The 17791-nt window shown below is 42.8% G+C and overlaps 1 protein-coding gene across 1 annotated transcript in view; it reads left to right on the top strand.

The window, feature by feature from the left end:
* The window catches only part of RXFP1 (relaxin family peptide receptor 1), a 492164-nt gene that overhangs the window by 417950 nt on the left and 56423 nt on the right, over positions 1–17791 (top strand). The window contains exons 6-8 of the mRNA XM_075347535.1: positions 11974–12045; positions 12138–12209; positions 17496–17567. Coding sequence (XP_075203650.1) covers positions 11974–12045; positions 12138–12209; positions 17496–17567 — 216 coding nt within the window. The remainder of the gene's footprint in view (positions 1–11973; positions 12046–12137; positions 12210–17495; positions 17568–17791) is intronic.

The following is a 17791-nucleotide window of genomic DNA, read 5'->3' as shown; positions in this document are numbered from 1 at the left end:
CGAGGAGAGCTGCTCGAGTCCCTGGGTCCGGTCCACTGCTCGAGCCACCGAGCAGCAGCAGAAGCCCCGGACCCAAGCGTGGCGAGCGCGTCCCCTACGCCCGCGACACTAGTCATCTTAAGATGGGTTCATAGTAGAATATTAGCAGGAACCAGCGTTCCTAGAAATACTCTTTAGAGATAATCAGGTATTGTAAACAGGCTGGCAATAAATTAGAAAAAATGGCTCTTAAATGACCGCCAATTCGTGAACGTGTATCCCGATCAGTGGCTAATATTGTGGGTCAGCTAGAGAGCCCAGCTTTAGGGTTACACAAAAGACAATAAGGAGTAAGAGACACATATTGCAGAGCTGCTCCTGAGACACACAGAAAATATTTCTTTATATATTTTGTAGTTTTAGCTGTAATTTGAGAAAAATAGAATCAAAGGGGGCATGGCTTGGAAAAGCTAATGGATGGTTGTGTCAGCTGAAATCTCCCTCTAAGCATTGTAAAGCATTTTCACAATACGGAATATGATGCCGGGACACCCCCTAAAGAAAAAGGATGACATAATGGAAAGAAATACAAAGCTATGGACCCCACAACATCCTCAGCATCCAGGGAAACGAACCGTGGCAAGATCACATTAGGAAGTAGGCTCCCTCCCACCGCCGAAGTGTAGCTCACCATGCCAGAAAAATGCCTCAGGGGTTGGTACAGCCTTGCAGCCATGGGGTCCTGGGTTCAAAACCCACAAAGGACAACACTTGCAAGGAGTCTGTATAGGTTTCATCTGGGTACTCTGGTTTCTTCCCACACTCCAAAGAGATACTGATAGGGACTTTAGGTTGTGAGCATCGATAAGGACAGTGATAAGAATGTCTGTTAAGTTCTGTGGAATTAATGGTGCCATATAAGTGAGTAAAATAATGATAATAATCATCGAGTACAGTACAGTACACACTCTCATTCAAGAGCTCCATTACCTTCCAGCAAGAAAGACGAAGCGGCCAGAGACATTACAGAGAAGGATTCACAAGACTTAAGAGGGGAAATACATAACAAGAGTTAAAAGTAAAACTGCTCACTCCTGCTCTGGTAATACCAAAGGATCTGCGGCGGCTGCTTCTGTAATACTGTCCGAGTCAAACAGTGATGTATCAGCCTCCTCTATTATAAGCCAATACAGACAACTTCCAAGGCTTGTCCTCTCAGGCTCCTTCTCTGTCATACCGCAAAAAGCAAAATCCTCTTACCTGAGTGGTACCTCGCTCCAACCACACAACTTCTGAAGCATATACAGTTAGGTCCAGAAATATTTGGACAGTGACACAATTTTCGCGAGTTGGGCTCTGCATGCCACCACATTGGATTTGAAATGAAACCTCTACAACAGAATTCAAGTGCAGATTGTAACGTTTAATTTGAAGGTTTGAACAAAAATATCTGATAGAAATTGAAGGAATTGTACACATTTCTTTACAAACACTCCACATTTTAGGAGGTCAAAAGTAATTGGACAAATAAACCAAATCCAAACAAAATATTTTTATTTTCAATATTTTGTTGCGAATCCTTTGGAGGCAATCACTGCCTTAAGTCTGGAACCCATGGACATCACCAAACGCTGGGTTTCCTCCTTCTTAATGCTTTGCCAGGCCTTTACAGCCGCAGCCTTCAGGTCTTGCTTGTTTGTGGGTCTTTCCGTCTTAAGTCTGGATTTGAGCAAGTGAAATGCATGCTCAATTGGGTTAAGATCTGGTGATTGACTTGGCCATTGCAGAATGTTCCACTTTTTTGCACTCATGAACTCCTGGGTAGCTTTGGCTGTATGCTTGGGGTCATTGTCCATCTGTACTATGAAGCGCCGTCCGATCAACTTTGCGGCATTTGGCTGAATCTGGGCTGAAAGTATATCCCGGTACACTTCAGAATTCATCCGGCTACTATTGTCTGCTGTTATGTCATCAATAAACACAAGTGACCCAGTGCCATTGAAAGCCATGCATGCCCATGCCATCACGTTGCCTCCACCATGTTTTACAGAGGATGTGGTGTGCCTTGGATCATGTGCCATTCCCTTTCTTCTCCAAACTTTTTTCTTCCCATCATTCTGGTACAGGTTGATCTTTGTCTCATCTGTCCATAGAATACTTTTCCAGAACTGAGCTGGCTTCATGAGGTGTTTTTCAGCAAATTTAACTCTGGCCTGTCTATTTTGGAATTGATGAATGGTTTGCATCTAGATGTGAACCCTTTGTATTTACTTTCATGGAGATTTCTCTTTACTGTTGACTTAGAGACAGATACACCTACTTCACTGAGAGTGTTCTGGACTTCAGTTGATGTTGTGAACAGGTTCTTCTTCACCAAAGAAAGTATGCGGCAATCATCCACCACTGTTGTCATCCGTGGACGCCCAGGCCTTTTTGAGTTCCCAAGCTCACCAGTCAATTCCTTTTTTCTCAGAATGTACCCGACTGTTGATTTTGCTACTCCAAGCATGTCTGCTATCTCTCTGATGGATTTTTTCTTTTTTTTCAGCCTCAGGATGTTCTGCTTCACCTCAATTGAGAGTTCCTTAGACTGCATGTTGTCTGGTCACAGCAACAGCTTCCAAATGCAAAACCACACACCTGTAATCAACCCCAGACCTTTTAACTACTTCATTGATTACAGGTTAACGAGGGGGACGCCTTCAGAGTTAATTGCAGCCCTTAGAGTCCCTTGTCCAATTACTTTTGGTCCCTTGAAAAAGAGGAGGCTATGCATTACAGAGCTATGATTCCTAAACCCTTTCTCCGATTTGGATGTGAAAACTCTCATATTGCAGCTGGGAGTGTGCACTTTCAGCCCATATTATATATATAATTGTATTTCTGAACATGTTTTTGTAAACAGCTAAAATAACAAAACTTGTGTCACTGTCCAAATATTTCTGGACCTAACTGTATTAGAGTCCTAATCCTCTCTATTAATAAATCCTTGGAGATGAGCATTCACAATAGATTTGACACACTGCAACCCTTTATTGATGACAAAAAAACAGAGTAGCTCAATCTAAGGACAAAATATTCACAACGGAAAAACTACAAAATAAAATCAAGAAAGACAATAAAACTTTAAAAGAAAAATTAAAAACACTTAAGTCTTACATATTATATTTAGAAGACCATAATCAACAAAACAATTTCAAACTAAGGGGGATCATAGAGAAAATTAATCAGAACAAGATTTTCAACTACATCCTATATATATCATTCTTGATATACCGTATTTTTTGGATTATAAAACGCACTTTTCCTCCCAAAAATTTGGAGGAAAATGAGGGGTGCAACTTAAATTTCGAATATAGCTTACCAGGAAGTGGAGACTTGGTGGGGGGCTGTCTGTGTGGCTTTCTGTGCAGCCGTCTGTGCCTGTCTTTGCGGGCGGCCAGGTGCCTATCGGTGTGTGCAGGTGGCTGCCTCTCTGTGCTGGCTGCCGGCTGCCTCTCTGTGCAGGTGGTCGGGCGGCCTGCTGACTGCCACTCTGTGTGGGTGGCCGGCAGGCTGTGCGGACTGCGGTGGCTGTGCTGGCAGTGGTGGCTGTGCGGCGAGTGTCCCAGATGGTCTGTCTGTGGTCTGGGTTTCAAATTATGGCGCCTGGAGTCAGTGCATGCGCAGATGGAGCTCTTGGATGAGAACTCCATCTGCGCATGCACCGCTCCGGGCGCCATTTCTTTGAAGCCCAGACCACCAACAGAGCATCTGGGACACTTGCCGCACCACCCTGATCCACCACACAACCACCGCAGCTTCCACTACCAGCACTGTCCTGCCGCCTACGCCACTGCCAGCACTAACCCGCTGCTGCTGCCAGCACTGACCCACCACTGCCAACAGCACTGATCCACTGCCGCCGCCAGCAGAGACCCGCCGCCGCTGCCTGCACTGCCTCTGCCTCCTGTGACCCTGCTTCACCAACGCTGCCAGCACAGCCTCTGCCTCCTGTGACCCTGCTCCACCACCGTTGCCGCCCCCTCCGGTAAGACAACATCAGAGTATAAAACGGACCCCATTTTTTTACCTCTTTTATCTCTACATTTGGGGTGCGTCTTATAATCCGGTGCGTCTTATAAAACTAAATATACGGTAATTATTGACATAGTGCACCATTTCCAAAAAGCAAAATTCGTCCCCAAAGATTTCCTGTGGGATCTGATTATGCTCATGTACTTTTTCCACATAAAAGAACACTTTATGGACTTTATAAAAAAATAATCTCCTCCCTAAGTTATAAAGCAACATACAGATATTCACTGCCTCTACAAGACCTCAATATCAGATCTTTTAAAGATATCACCACAGTTTTTCACCAGCTGAACATCCCCTACAAATGGGAATTCCCAACTAAACTAATTGTATTTGTTAAAGGAAACCTCATCCATAGTTTCGACACTGAAGAAGGTCAAAGATTTCTGCATTATGTAAGGGGAAAAAAGAAAGAAGAAAACTCTTCCAATCAAGACAGAAAAATTTGACCCAATGATGTTGGATGAATTTAATACATCAAAATTCCTGAGACTAATTGTTGTTTTATTTCATAGATTATAATCTTCATCTGGAATTAAACTTTATCATGAAGTTGTAAGTGTATGTGCACACGATCAGGACCCACTATGTCCTGGATGCGGCAGGTCCTGACTTGCAGGGCCGTGAGTGTCCTCCACAGGAGACCACAGCTGCTCGTGCCCACAATCAAGGTTTGAGACGTTACGGTCTCTCGCTGGGTTCTCCCTACAGAGAATGCTTGTGACTCCACAGCAAACAATTGACATGCTTGTGGCTCAGAGATCAGTTTACGCTGCAGGCAGTACACGCACAGTGGGCATGGGATCTCCAAAATCCCATCCACTATGATTGTACTGTATAACACAGCGATTTGGATGCTGCTGAAACATGCTGCGTCCAAAATGCTGTGAACTCTGATAGTGGGCACATACCCTAACAAGTGCTTACAAACCTGAGCCTTCCCAAGCTGGATATATTTTGGTCCTAAACAGGCATTATATAAGCATATTGCTAATATCTTAATGTTAGATATTTTTATTAGTGTTTTGTTGTTTTCATTGTTTTTATGTTGTCTATCCCTTTGATATAATGTCATACACTTCAAATCTTAATTTTTGCATGTACATTTAATAACAAATGATTCTTGTGCATACTTCAAACCCACTCTCTTTTTAAAAATGATTATAAACATTGTATCATTAAATGTCAAAGGACTAAATAGTCCTTACAAAATGTTCTTAGCCTTTAGGAAAACCATTAACTGAAAAGCAGCTATAATAGGTTTCGACAAACAACAATATGATCCTCCTCCTCCCAAATTTTCTCATAAAAAGTTGTCCCAAGAAAAAAGTGGGCATTAAACCTGCAATTAGAGATATAATAATAATATTTCAATTTATTTCTGAAATCACAGACAAAAGTGGAAGATTACATATTTTAGTATGGAAATTAGAAACTCCTATATACATAATTGCCATTGTTTATATCTTAAACAAAGGCCAAATTAAATTCCTTAATGTAAAAAAAGAAATAAAAGAGGTCTAAAGGGGGATTTCATTTGGTTTGATGATTTCAATATAATTCCATTAATTAATTGAATACCACAGGCCTATCTAGATCACAATTTAATACAGTAAATTAATAGTTGATGAAAGAAAATTTATTTGATGTATTCGGCTGTCTTAATTCTTCTTTTAAGGAGTACATCTTTTACTCTGGCACCAACCATGAGTTTTGAAAAATTGACCTGATAATAACAAATATATATTTCTTATAAATTTCCATTTAGTATTAGTAATTTGTCAGATCATCCTACATTAAACATTTCATTATTTAAGAACGCAAAAATTTGTGAATTTTTTTTTTCTTTACAACCTCCTAATTATTAAGAAAAAATTGAAAACTCAATAAAATTTGATTTTAACTCTTTCCCACTTTGGCCAATTTCTATTTTTTGTTTTTATTTCTTCCTCCTCCTTTTCCAATAGCCATGACTTTTTATTTCTCTGTGCGAATAGACGTACGAGGGCTTGTTTTTTGTGTGACAAATAGTTTTTTTGAATGATACCATTCATGGCATCATGTGATGCACTGGAATAAAATTCCAAATGCATCAAAATTGCAAATAAAGCACAATTCTGCAATTGTTTTTTGTTTTATTTACAGCGTTCATTTTACAATAAGGGTGTGTGCACGCAAAGTTTTTGTGCAAAAGTTTCTGCACCTTTTCTGCATCTCGTCGCAGTTTTTGATGCATTTTTTATACGTTTTTGACTCTTATTTTTGGTGCAGATTTTTCCCATGGATTAGTGACTCAAGCTGTGACTGAAGCTACTCCATCCACACCTCTATGACTGAAAGCCGTTGGCTGTCACGAAGAATAAAATTCATTTCTGGAAGTCCACAAGAAAATAATGAAGTGGCACTCAACAATGATGTTTTGTCTTTATTTCTTCACATAATAAGAACAAGCAGGTAACTAGGTGCAAAACACGTATGGATGATCGCTGTTTCACATGAAGCTGTAGAAGCGCAGCTTCCCACGAAACGGCCATCGTCTAATGTGTCCCACACCTACTTACCCGCTTGTTCTTATTATGTGAAGGAATAAAGATAGAACATCATTGGTGAGTGCCACCGGTTAATTACTTTCTTGTGGACTTCTGGCCTTTCTGCTTTTATGCTGTTGGTTGAGCAGCTCCGGAGTTAGTTGTACTTCACAACCTGCTTTATCGGCTCAGTGATTGTGCAGCAGTGTCGGTCACGCCTTCATTTGACTAAAGTTAATTTCTTCCCGGTAGCAGGGCTTTCAGTTTGGTGGCTGCACAGCTTTAGAACGAGATTAACCTGAAGATTAACCCCATATCTGCAGGTTAATATCATTTTTGTACATGACAGGTTTCCTTTAAGTCACATTTGTTCCTTATATGATCTCTCGAATAGAGAGTTGTGTACATTTTTAGATATAAGACAATATATTTGAAAAGGAAAAATCTATTTCCTATAAGCCTCCCAAGAGAGCTGATAAATCTTATTAGAAAGCATCTAAATAATAATATCTGGAATACAAATGTCTTATATTCAAAACTCAATTTAGATTACGGTATTCTTTTACCAAAGAAATGTATATTACAAATGGGAAACAGATCTCAAATTTTCATTTACTGAAGTACAATTGTCAAAAGCCAAAAGACATATTTTAAAATAATCTCCAGGCGGTATCTTGTACCTACAAGACTATACAAATATCCCTATTGTAAACTCCAAAATGTTGGAGAAAATGTGGACAATCTGGTAATTTTACACATTTTTTTGGGAATGCCCATTCATGCACTCATTGCGGAAAGAATATACTGTATGTTTCGTTTTAGAAGACGTACCGGACTATAACACACACCCCAAATTTAGAAAAAAAAGTTAAAAAAATATGGGGTCCGTCTTATAATCCGGTGGTGTCTTACTGGATGGGGGGGTGGTAGCGGTGGTGGAGTGGTCACAGGAGACAGGGGCGGTGCTGGAGTAGGGTGATGCTGCCGTTGTTGCAGCGGGTGTCCCAGATGCTCGCTGCAGACAGCGACGCTGTGAGGCAGGAGCACCACCAGAAAGTCTGCTTCTGGGAGATCAATGGGCTGGAAGCAGCGCATGAGATGAGATCTTGAGCCAAGAGCTCCATCTGCGCACACACCAATTCCAGGCGCCATTATTTGAAGTCCCCGCTGCCAACATTCAGGATGATGGACCCTGCCTCACTGTCCGCAGCACAGCCCATCCCAGCCCACAGCCCAGCGCAACACAGCCCACAGCGTAACACAGCCCACAGCACACAGTCCGCAGCACAACACAGCTTGCAGCACAGCGCATTACCCGCAGCAGAGTGCACAGCACAGCCTGCAGCACCGCCCCTGCCTCCTGTGACCCCTCTCCAGCACCCCCAGTTATGCTACATTCAGCTTATAAGATGCACCCCTCATTTTCCTCCCAGATTTTTGGGAGGAAAAGTGAATCTTATAATCCAAAAAATACGGTAATATGATTGAAATAATATTAACACCAAAAATGTATTTTTTTATCTTTAAATATCGAACCATTTCCCTAAAAAAGTAGACCAATTATGACACACGTACTCTTTACTACAAAAACTCCAATAGGGTTCAGGTCAAGCCCGAATCCCGAACAGAACTTTATCTAAAGTCCGGGTGAACCCGCAGAATTCAAACTTCAGCTCATCTCTAACTGTAATACTAATGAGTTTATTTTTGCTATCAGTAATAATTATTTCAGGGGGAGATATGCTTTATTCTATTTTTGGGTGCATTTTTTGTGTTTAGTGTTCTTTTAACCCCTTAATGACCAGGTGATTTTATTCAAGAAGCTATAATTTTTTTATTTTTCCGCCGACATATCCGTGTGAGGGATTTTAATTTTTGCTAGACAAGTTGTGCTTTTGAATTACACCATATATTTTATCATGTGATGTACCGGAAAACTGGAGAAAAAAAATCCAGGTGTGGCGAAGTAGCAAAAAGAGAGCGCAATTCTGCAATAGTTTTTGGGGGGGGTTTATTTCCAGCGTTCGTTTTACCATAAACAATATTTTTTCTTAGTCAGTACAATTACAGAGCAACCAAACATGCATTTTGATTTATTTAAGTGGTGAAAGCCGTAATCGTTTCAATTTTTCGGAATATGGAGCTGTGTTAGGGTTTCTTTTCGGCGCTCTGAGACAATGTTTTTCAATATTTTTCTTGATATCATACTGGGGTAGATGTTTTGATCCTGTTATTAATTTTTTTTATGTTGTTGTATTGGCCAAAAAAAACACAATTCTGGCTTTTTTATTTTTTTTCTCGTTTCGCCATTTAGCGATCGGATTAACTGATTTTATATTTTAAGAGATCAGACTTTTACAAACGCAGCAATGTCAAATATCTATATTTTTACTCTATTTACTTCTTAATTTTTAATGGGGGAAAAGGGAGTGATTTGAACTATTATATCTTTTTTATTTTTTTCCATATGTTTTTTTTTTTTAATTTACTATTCACTGCATTTGTTAGTTCCCTTAGAGCAATGTTTCTCAACTCCAGTCCTCAAGACCCACCAACAGATAATGTTTTCAGGTTTTCCTTAGTCAGGTTTTCAGGAATTCCTTTATGTTGAACAGGTGATGCAATTATTCCCTGTCTACCATTGAGGAAAACCTGAAAACATGATCTGTTGGTGGGTCTTGAGGACTGGAGTTGAGAAACACTGCCTTAGAGAAAGATTAACTGCTACGGGCAGAGCTCTACTCCACCCATGGCTCTAAAAGGCAGATGATGGCTGAATATCACAGCCATCATCTGTCGGGAAAGATGCTGGTTCGGCTTATGAGCCCACTTCAAAGTCAGGGAGGCTGCATATAACGTACATTATACATCATATGTCGATAACAGGTTAAAGTAGCTTGGCACATAATAATAGTAAATTACTATTTTATTTTAGGATAGGTCATCAATATCAGATTGCGGCAGGGACCAACACCCAGCACCCTCCTCAGTCAGCTGTTGTTAGCACCTACAGAACTGCGCAGCTCTGTTTAAGGTGAAATGTCACAGCTGAGAACTGAAGATCAGCTCCTGTTCTCTTTCAAATTAGTGTCTTGTAGCAAGCAGTGAGCAGGGCAAATTTTCACACTTTAAATTGAAGCAAGGAAGTTTTCTTTTGCTACTTTCTAGCTTTATCTGAATCCTTTAAGACAAATCTTGTTAATCTGGCCAAACAACTATGATAACTCTTGATCAAAGAGCCACCTCTTCTGAATTTCTCATGCACATAAATGTTCAGCTTGGCCTAGTGACTATGTATTTTAATTAGGCAAAACAGAGAACGTCACTGCAAAACAGCTCTGGCAGTGTACCTATTGGAGAACAAAAGGGTATTTGCCCCTGTTAGTAGTCACCTAGCAGCTCCAAAATGGCTACCACAAACAAGCTTGGTGCAAGCTACTCCATTTTCCAGAACCCAGGGGTTGTCTTGGCCTTCACCCTTTAACCCTTGTATAAGGATCTAGACTTAACAAGAGGTCCCTGGGTAAGGGTCACAGAGTCAGACTCTGTTCGGTGGTGCAAGCTGGCAACAAGGATAGTCAGGAATAAGGGTGAAATCCAAGAGGTCAGGAACAGAATCAACAAGCGGGTAGTCAAATGAAAATCTGAGGTCAATGAATGAGAAAATCAGGCCAAAATTAAGGCGCTAAGGACAGAGTCATAAATCAGGCTAGAATTTCTATTGACTGGCAGTGGGAGCTGGCTCTCAGGGGTTTAAATAGAACAGCCCCACCAAGTGCTGACAGTAGACAGAAACTAAAACACTAGATTAACCACGGTGCTTCCAGACTCAACAAAACCACTAATCCCAGGAATAAAATAGGATTGATGCTATCAAGTATAACCCGCAAAAACAGTGTGGCGCTACCTAGCGGCCAGAAGAACAGTGCGGCGCTGACTAGTGGCCAAAGCAGAAACTAACATGAATGTAACAGTATTTAAATGCAAACTGCCTGATGCTTTTTTCTCTGACATATAGGGAGAGAATGGATGCCCCATATACATTATACGGTATGAAGATTTTGCCAAAATTGTCATGGATCAAATAACTTTTTTTCTAAAGTGTAGAAGTATTACAGGGGTTGTCCAGTCTTTTGATGAAAGTCTATAGACACTCTATTTCAGTGCAGACATCTGAATCCTCAAAGCATGCACACCACACACTGTTACGATTCTCCTGTGTTGCCAGTGAGAGTGGGTGGTCACACAGCTGAAAGAATGCGATTTACATACTTCCAGCTACATTCTAACTAGACATAGACAGCCTCATTCACTACATTTGTTTGGGCAATGCTGAGCATGTCTAGTTGTTTTGTGACCATATCTATGGAAATTGTCCAGTCTTGCTGGCAACCCTGGAGAATACTGACATCATGCGCTGCGCACTCTAAAGGGGGCTTTACATGCTATGATATCGTTAATGTTTTATCGTCGTTAGTGATGCACATCCGGCGTCATTAACGATATCACAGCGTGTGACAATTATGTGCAACCTAAAACGATCGCAAAAGCGGGCAAAATCGTTTGGAGAGGTTGTCCTAAAACAAAAAATTGTTTACCTCTCATTAGCGATGTTGTTCCTCGTTCCTGCGGCAGCACACATCGCTGTTTATGACACCGCAGAAGGAAGGAGGTGGGCGAGATGTTACGTCCCGCTCATCTCCACCCCTCCGCTTCTATTGGACGCCTGCCGTGTGACGTCGCTGTGACGCGGAACGACCAGCCCCCTTAGAAAGGAAGCGGATCGCCGGCCAGAGCGACGTCGCAGGGCAGGTAAGCCGTGTGACGGGGGAGCGCAATTTTGTGCACGATAGGCAACGATATGCCCGTGTCACACAAACGATGGGGGCGGGTACGCACGCTAGCGATATCGGTACCGATATTGCTAGCGTGTAAAGCCCCCTTAAGGATTCTGCATAATCTGCATAAAAAAAGAAGTCTGCAGTCGCATATAAAAAAAAATCTGCATGTAAAGAAGCACCTATGTTAAAGATAATTTACAATTTAATTCAGTATATAATTTTCAAGGCTTCACTTTGATTTTTTTTTTTCTTCTATCAATTGCAAACTACCATGGACAACTTGATGCATAATGGTAGATTGTGAAAGTGATTTTTAATCTTGCATCTGATCACAAAATGGAAAGGATATGCATCCGGACTAGATTGAAAATTGTGTCATTTGCATGATTTGTAAATTCTTCTGATTGTTTGATGCCTCTCACCATATACTTGGTTGATGATACTTTCTTTCTTTGTGTATTCTGTAGCGCCATCTAGTGTTTCACAACAAATCAGCAATCACTGTTTGAGCTTCTTAGTAGTAAATAATTTTTTCTGAATTTTAATAGATATCTACAGCACAACAAGATTAAGATCATTTCTGTGAATGCATTCAGAGGACTCCATAATCTAACAAAACTGTAAGTGCCTGAGTGCTATTATTCATGTATCTAGAATCTGCCGTTTATAAGCAAATTTCTTCTCAGTTATGTAAATGTATTATTTTTTGCAGTTACTTAAGTCACAATGTAATAACAACGCTGAAGCCGGGAGTATTCCGAGACCTTCATACCCTGGAATGGTTGTAAGTTTTAGTTTTTTTATGGATTACATTGGAACCATATGCTTTGTAATTAAATCTCAACCATTTTAATATTTCATATTTACAAAGGTGTTTTTTAAATGTATGAGATTCGTTATCACGTTTTGCTATGACAATGTAATGTCCCATTGCTTATGTTACATTTGTCAGGAGAGATGATTTCAAGGTAAACTAAGGGTTTTATAGGGGATTTTTTTTCTTTAAATTAAATATAAGGTAAGCATTCATTCGTTTCTTAAAGAAGCTCTTCCACCAGTTTGAGCATGTTAAAATAAATAAATAAATAAAGAAAGAAAGAAATGAATATTTTTCAATTTATAGTTTCTCATTGCTGCTATGGAGATATTATCTCATAAGCTTTAGGTACTATAATAATTTATTTTAGGAACAATGAGGCATTACCACATATTCATTTCTAGGTGTGTATACTTTTTCCCCCTGTATGATTTTCACCAATAACCAGCAGGAGCACTAACTGACAGCCAGCTGCTCAATATTAGATCCTGCTATCAGTCAGTACAGGGGGCACAGCTGGTGCCCTCCATACACAGAGCAGTGACTGAATTAGTTCCGGCGCCGCCCCCATGACTGAATAAAAATAAAATAAATAAATCTTTATTTTTATATAGCGCTATTAATTCCACAGCGCTTTACATACATCAGGAACACTGTCCCCATTGGGGCTCACAATCTAAATTCCCTATCTGTATGTTTTTTGGAGTGTGGGAGGAACCCGGAGTACCCGGAGGAAACCCACGCAAACACGGGGAGAACATACAAACTCCTTGCAGATGGTGTCCTTAATGGGATATGAACCCAGGACCCCAGCGCTGCAAGACTGCAGTGCTAACCACTGAAGCTTGAATGCTGCCAGGAGGATTAAAATTAATTTCATCCCGGCAGTGGGACTTGAAGTGCGGGCGCCAGGCAGATTTTAAATGCTATTAACCTGCAGAATAATCAAATATCTGCACGCTAATAGTGTTTTTTCACATAGAGGTTCCCTTTAACTTATATTTTAAGTACATGTTCATTATAGTGAATATTCCATGACAAATTATATTAAATGATTAAATGCAGGTTCCCTTTAAAGATTTATATAGCGGCTTCTCTGCTGACATCACATTGTGAATGTACTGGGGGGTTTTGTTCAATAAAGGTCATAATAATTATTTCATAGGATATAGAAAATACTTTACTAACAGAAAAATACACTATTAAGCATTGTAGTCATGGACAGCAACACTCCTATGCCACTTATATCCTTCTATGCCATGTAATTATTACTGTGACAGTGAGGTTATTATATCACGTATTTATTTCCACTATTATTATTATGTCCCTGTAAGACATTCCATATTTCAACAAAACAGAAGTGCACCGCAGCATTGATGACATTCTAAATGACTTTCTGCCAGTATGGACACAGGTGAACAATACAACTCCACTGAATTCATTATTGAAGAGATTTTTTAAAATGTTAGAACATGATTTTAGGCTGAATCCATTTACTCCCAAGAGAGAACCCTTGACAATCTATATGTCTGCGTTTATACAGTGTATCACAAAAGTGAGTTCACTAGAGCTTCACAGGGGCCACTGGATCCTCTTCTACTCTTCCATGAAGAGATCACGGAGCTGGTGTATGTTAGGGACCTTGCTCTCCTCCATCTTCTATTTGAGGATGTGTACTGCCTCCGTGTCAGCGGCCAAGCTGCTTGGATCCGGAACCGCGGTGTCTCGAGGGGTCTCCGGACCCAGGGGGTTTGTGCGGACACTCGAATTTGAAAAGGGGAGTATGTATAGGGGAGTTAGAAGTTAATGACGCCACCCGGGGTGCGTGGTAAGATGGAGTACCACCGCTGCTGTTTGGGGGGAGCCCGGTGGCGGTGGTATGACAGCAAGGTGTCTAACCCCTCCGTAAGTAGGGGGTTGTGCCCCAGGGCCCGGTGGTGGCAGCTAAGAGGTACCATTGAGAAAGGAAAGGGTTTCTGTGTACTCACTCAGTCCAAGTCTACTGACACCGACAGCTTGTAAACCAGAATTCTGAGCACCGCTGCAGCAAGGAGGGAGCATGCTTGGATCCATGCCCTTGGTGTTATTTGTTAGCCTGTGACCTTTTTCGTGGCACCTTCTTAACTGTTGGACCCTATAGTGTGGAACTAATCAGGTCCCGCTCACCCATATGGCTAATGGAGTGAGCTTGCTCTCAGGGTTCACGCTTGCGATTTGATGGACTGTGTTTTGGGAAAAGTCCTATCCCCTCGTTGCGCTAGTACCCCGATTTTGGAGCGGGTGAGGGATGAATCTTGAAGACTTCACCCCCGTCGGGTAAATTACCAGGACGCTTGAAGCTACTTCCTGGCCTAGGGTCCGCGTACCCCGTTGTGCCCTGGCCCCTGCCCTGAGATGGCTCAAGGCCGCCAACTGCCCTCCTCAGCAGATCCGTGCCCCTTGACACGATCCCCTGTGACTGGGGTTCCAGCTCCTACCAGGCCCAGACCAACGCCTGCCACCTAGTAGTCTTCAGGAGCCCTGCTCTAAACCGGTGATCTCTCCCTCCGAAAGTCACCACTTCACCTCCTACTCCTTCCACTCCTTTTTCACTTCTCTCACTTTTTCACTTTCCCCTACCAACCCCCCAAATGGGCGGCTCTATTCCCTTCAGGCCCCCCAATGGTATGTCTGGTGGGTGTGGTGCAAAGTGTTCCTAGGGTTTTGACTGGCTCTGATCTTAGCAACACCAAAGAACAGGGATCCATAACCAAGGAGGATGCGGATACTATGCAGAAGGGCAGGTTGCACAATACCCTGTGACGACCTGATAGGCCAGGGCGTCACAGATGCCCTACAGATGCTCCATAGGGTTTAGGTCTGGATACATGATTGACCAGTCCAGCATCTTTACCCTCAGTTTCTTTAGCAAGGCAGTTGTCATCTTGGAGGTGTGTTTGGGGTCATTATTATGATGTAATACCGCTCTGCGGCACAGTTCCCGAAGGCAGGGGATCATGCTCTGCTTCAGTATGTCACAATACATGTCAGGATTTATGGTTATCTCAATGAACTGTAGCTCCACACACCCAGGAGCACTCATGCAGCCCCAAACCATGACACTCCTACCACCATGCTTGACTGTAGGCAAGACAATTGTTTTTGTACTCCTCACCTTGTTGCCATACACACTTGATACCATCTGAACCAAATAAGTTTATCTTGGTCTCATTAGACCACAGGACATGGTTTCAGTAATCCATGTCCTTAGTCTGCCTGTCTTTAGTAAACTGTTTCCAGGCTTTCTTGTGCATCATCTTTAGAAGAGACTTCCTTCTAGAATGACAGCCATGCAGACCAATTTGATGTAGTGTGCAGCGTATGGTCTTAGCATTGACAGGCTGACCCACCACCACATTAACACTAGAACTACTGAGGTAGTCATTTTGACTACTTTGCACTATGTATTTCTATATAGGTGTCACGAGTCCAGTAGTTCTAGTGTTAAACACTGCAGTAATGCTGGCAGCACTCATACATCTATTTTGAAAAGACAACCTCTGAATATGATGCTGATCACGTTTCAACTGTATAGGAAAAACATGGATTTTTCTGGAATAAGACATCAGATCACAGATATTGAGGTACCATTTATACAGCTTCCTATGACCTACATGCCCATACAGGCTGAAGCGTCACATGCCGTGTACAGGCTGTGACATTTGTAGCCAAAGTTAACAGTACACCAGTGGGGAGCAGCAACAGAGGTGAGTGTTTGTGTGGCGGGCGGAGGAGGGGACGCCGCGCTCTCCCACTGCTCGGGTCCGGCTGCCGCTGTGGCTGCTGCGGCCTGCTGCCGCTGCTGCTCGGTGGCTCGAGCGATGGGCCGGATCCCGGGGACTCGAGCGGCGCTCCTCGCCCATCAGTGAAAGGGGATTGGGATTTGGGATAGTTTATTGTCCGTGACGCCACCCACGGTTGTGGTGATTAAGTGGACACCACCGCTGCTCTTTCTGGGGAGCCCGGGAGTGATGGTACGGAGCAGCCAGTTGTTGATTTGCCCCTCCGTGGGTAGGGGTCTTGGTGCTCCCGGGGCCCAGTGATGGGGTTGCTATGGTGGACAGGTGGGTATGGGGCCTGTGGGGGTGCAGGGGCGCAGGGGCAGCGCTGTGCCGCACGGCACGGAGGTACTTACTCAGCCAGTAAACACGACACAGTTCTCGGTAAACAAACGGCTGGTTGGACGGGTCCCTCGGATGGTTACGGTGCTGTGGTTCCCTGCAGTTAGCGGTGACGGTCTCTTCCCTGCACCTATGTAAAGTCTCTTGGTAGCGATGGGTCCCCACCGGTTACCCACTCCTCGGCTTCAATCTGGGCCGAAGGAGCCCTACTTTGCCCGCAGGCGCTGGCCCTGGGAAACTGGTGCCCTGGCGGTGGCGGTGTCTCCCCTTCACGGTCGGGCTGTTGCCTTCAATCGGGACTTGGTTGTTAGGAGACAGAGGTCCCCTTCACTGACGGATTTAGCAAATTATGGCGACTCCTAGCCTTGCCGGGATCTGAAAGGCCCCTGCCCTGGTGCTGACTGTTGTTCGTATACTGCTCCGGTGCCGCCGGGTCACCACCCGTCCGCGGTCCTTCCAGCAACCTCCGAACAGTCCCCCTGCAGACTATCACCGCCGTCTGCTGACCTTGCTGTCACAGTCCGGGGCACACAACCGGACCAACTTCAGGCTTGCTTAATTGTCACTTTCTGTCGCCACTCTTACTGTCCTCCTTTACCACTTCACTGTTTACTCCTTCACTTCCCTAGCTGAACTCTGTTCTCACTCAAGCTCTGCCTGAGCTCAACTGCCTGGTTCCTCCCGTCTCCAGGGCTGTGAACTCCTCGGTGGGCGGAGCCAACCGCCTGGCCCACCCCCTGGTGTGGACATCAGCCCCTGGAGGAAGGCAACAAGGATTTTAGGTTAGCCTGGTGTTCCTGCAGGGAATGTGGGGTGCGTGTGATGTTGTGACCTGTGACCCCTGGCTTGCCCAGGGCGTCACATTTGTTCCATTATTTTAGCAGTATTGCTGTATGTAGGGCGTTCGGTATAACTCAGATAAACCCTTTAAAAAAATATATGTGATCAAACTAAAGAGGCTTTAAATTACAGTTTAAATTGTGTATATCTAAAACTCACAATATATATTAAAGATATAAGTATGTCACAAGATACATTACAATAAAATCAATCTTTGTTATGTGTTTAATTGATTTTCTGTTATTTTCAACAGAGTTATTGAGAACAACAAAATTAATCGGATCTCTCCACAAATATTCCAAGGATTAAATTCACTTATACTGTTGTAAGTTACCCAAGTATAATTTTGGTGAGACTCACTTGATCAGTGCACGTGTTCATGTTTGGAAGGAAACCTTGCCCTGCCCCTCCTCCTTGGCTTGACTGACAGACTGAGCATTGACTTACTTTCTGCTGACGTGAAATCTTGTGCATGTGCTGTGTGATCCTGGGATGGCACATGAGCAGTACTCTTATTGCCGTGGATAATAGCTGCGGAAAGAGTACAGT

The sequence above is a fragment of the Anomaloglossus baeobatrachus genome, chromosome 1, assembly GCF_048569485.1.
Source record: "Anomaloglossus baeobatrachus isolate aAnoBae1 chromosome 1, aAnoBae1.hap1, whole genome shotgun sequence".
NCBI lineage: Eukaryota > Metazoa > Chordata > Amphibia > Anura > Aromobatidae > Anomaloglossus > Anomaloglossus baeobatrachus.
Note: the sequence above shows the minus strand (reverse complement) of the source record. Positions and strands in the feature narration are given on the sequence as shown.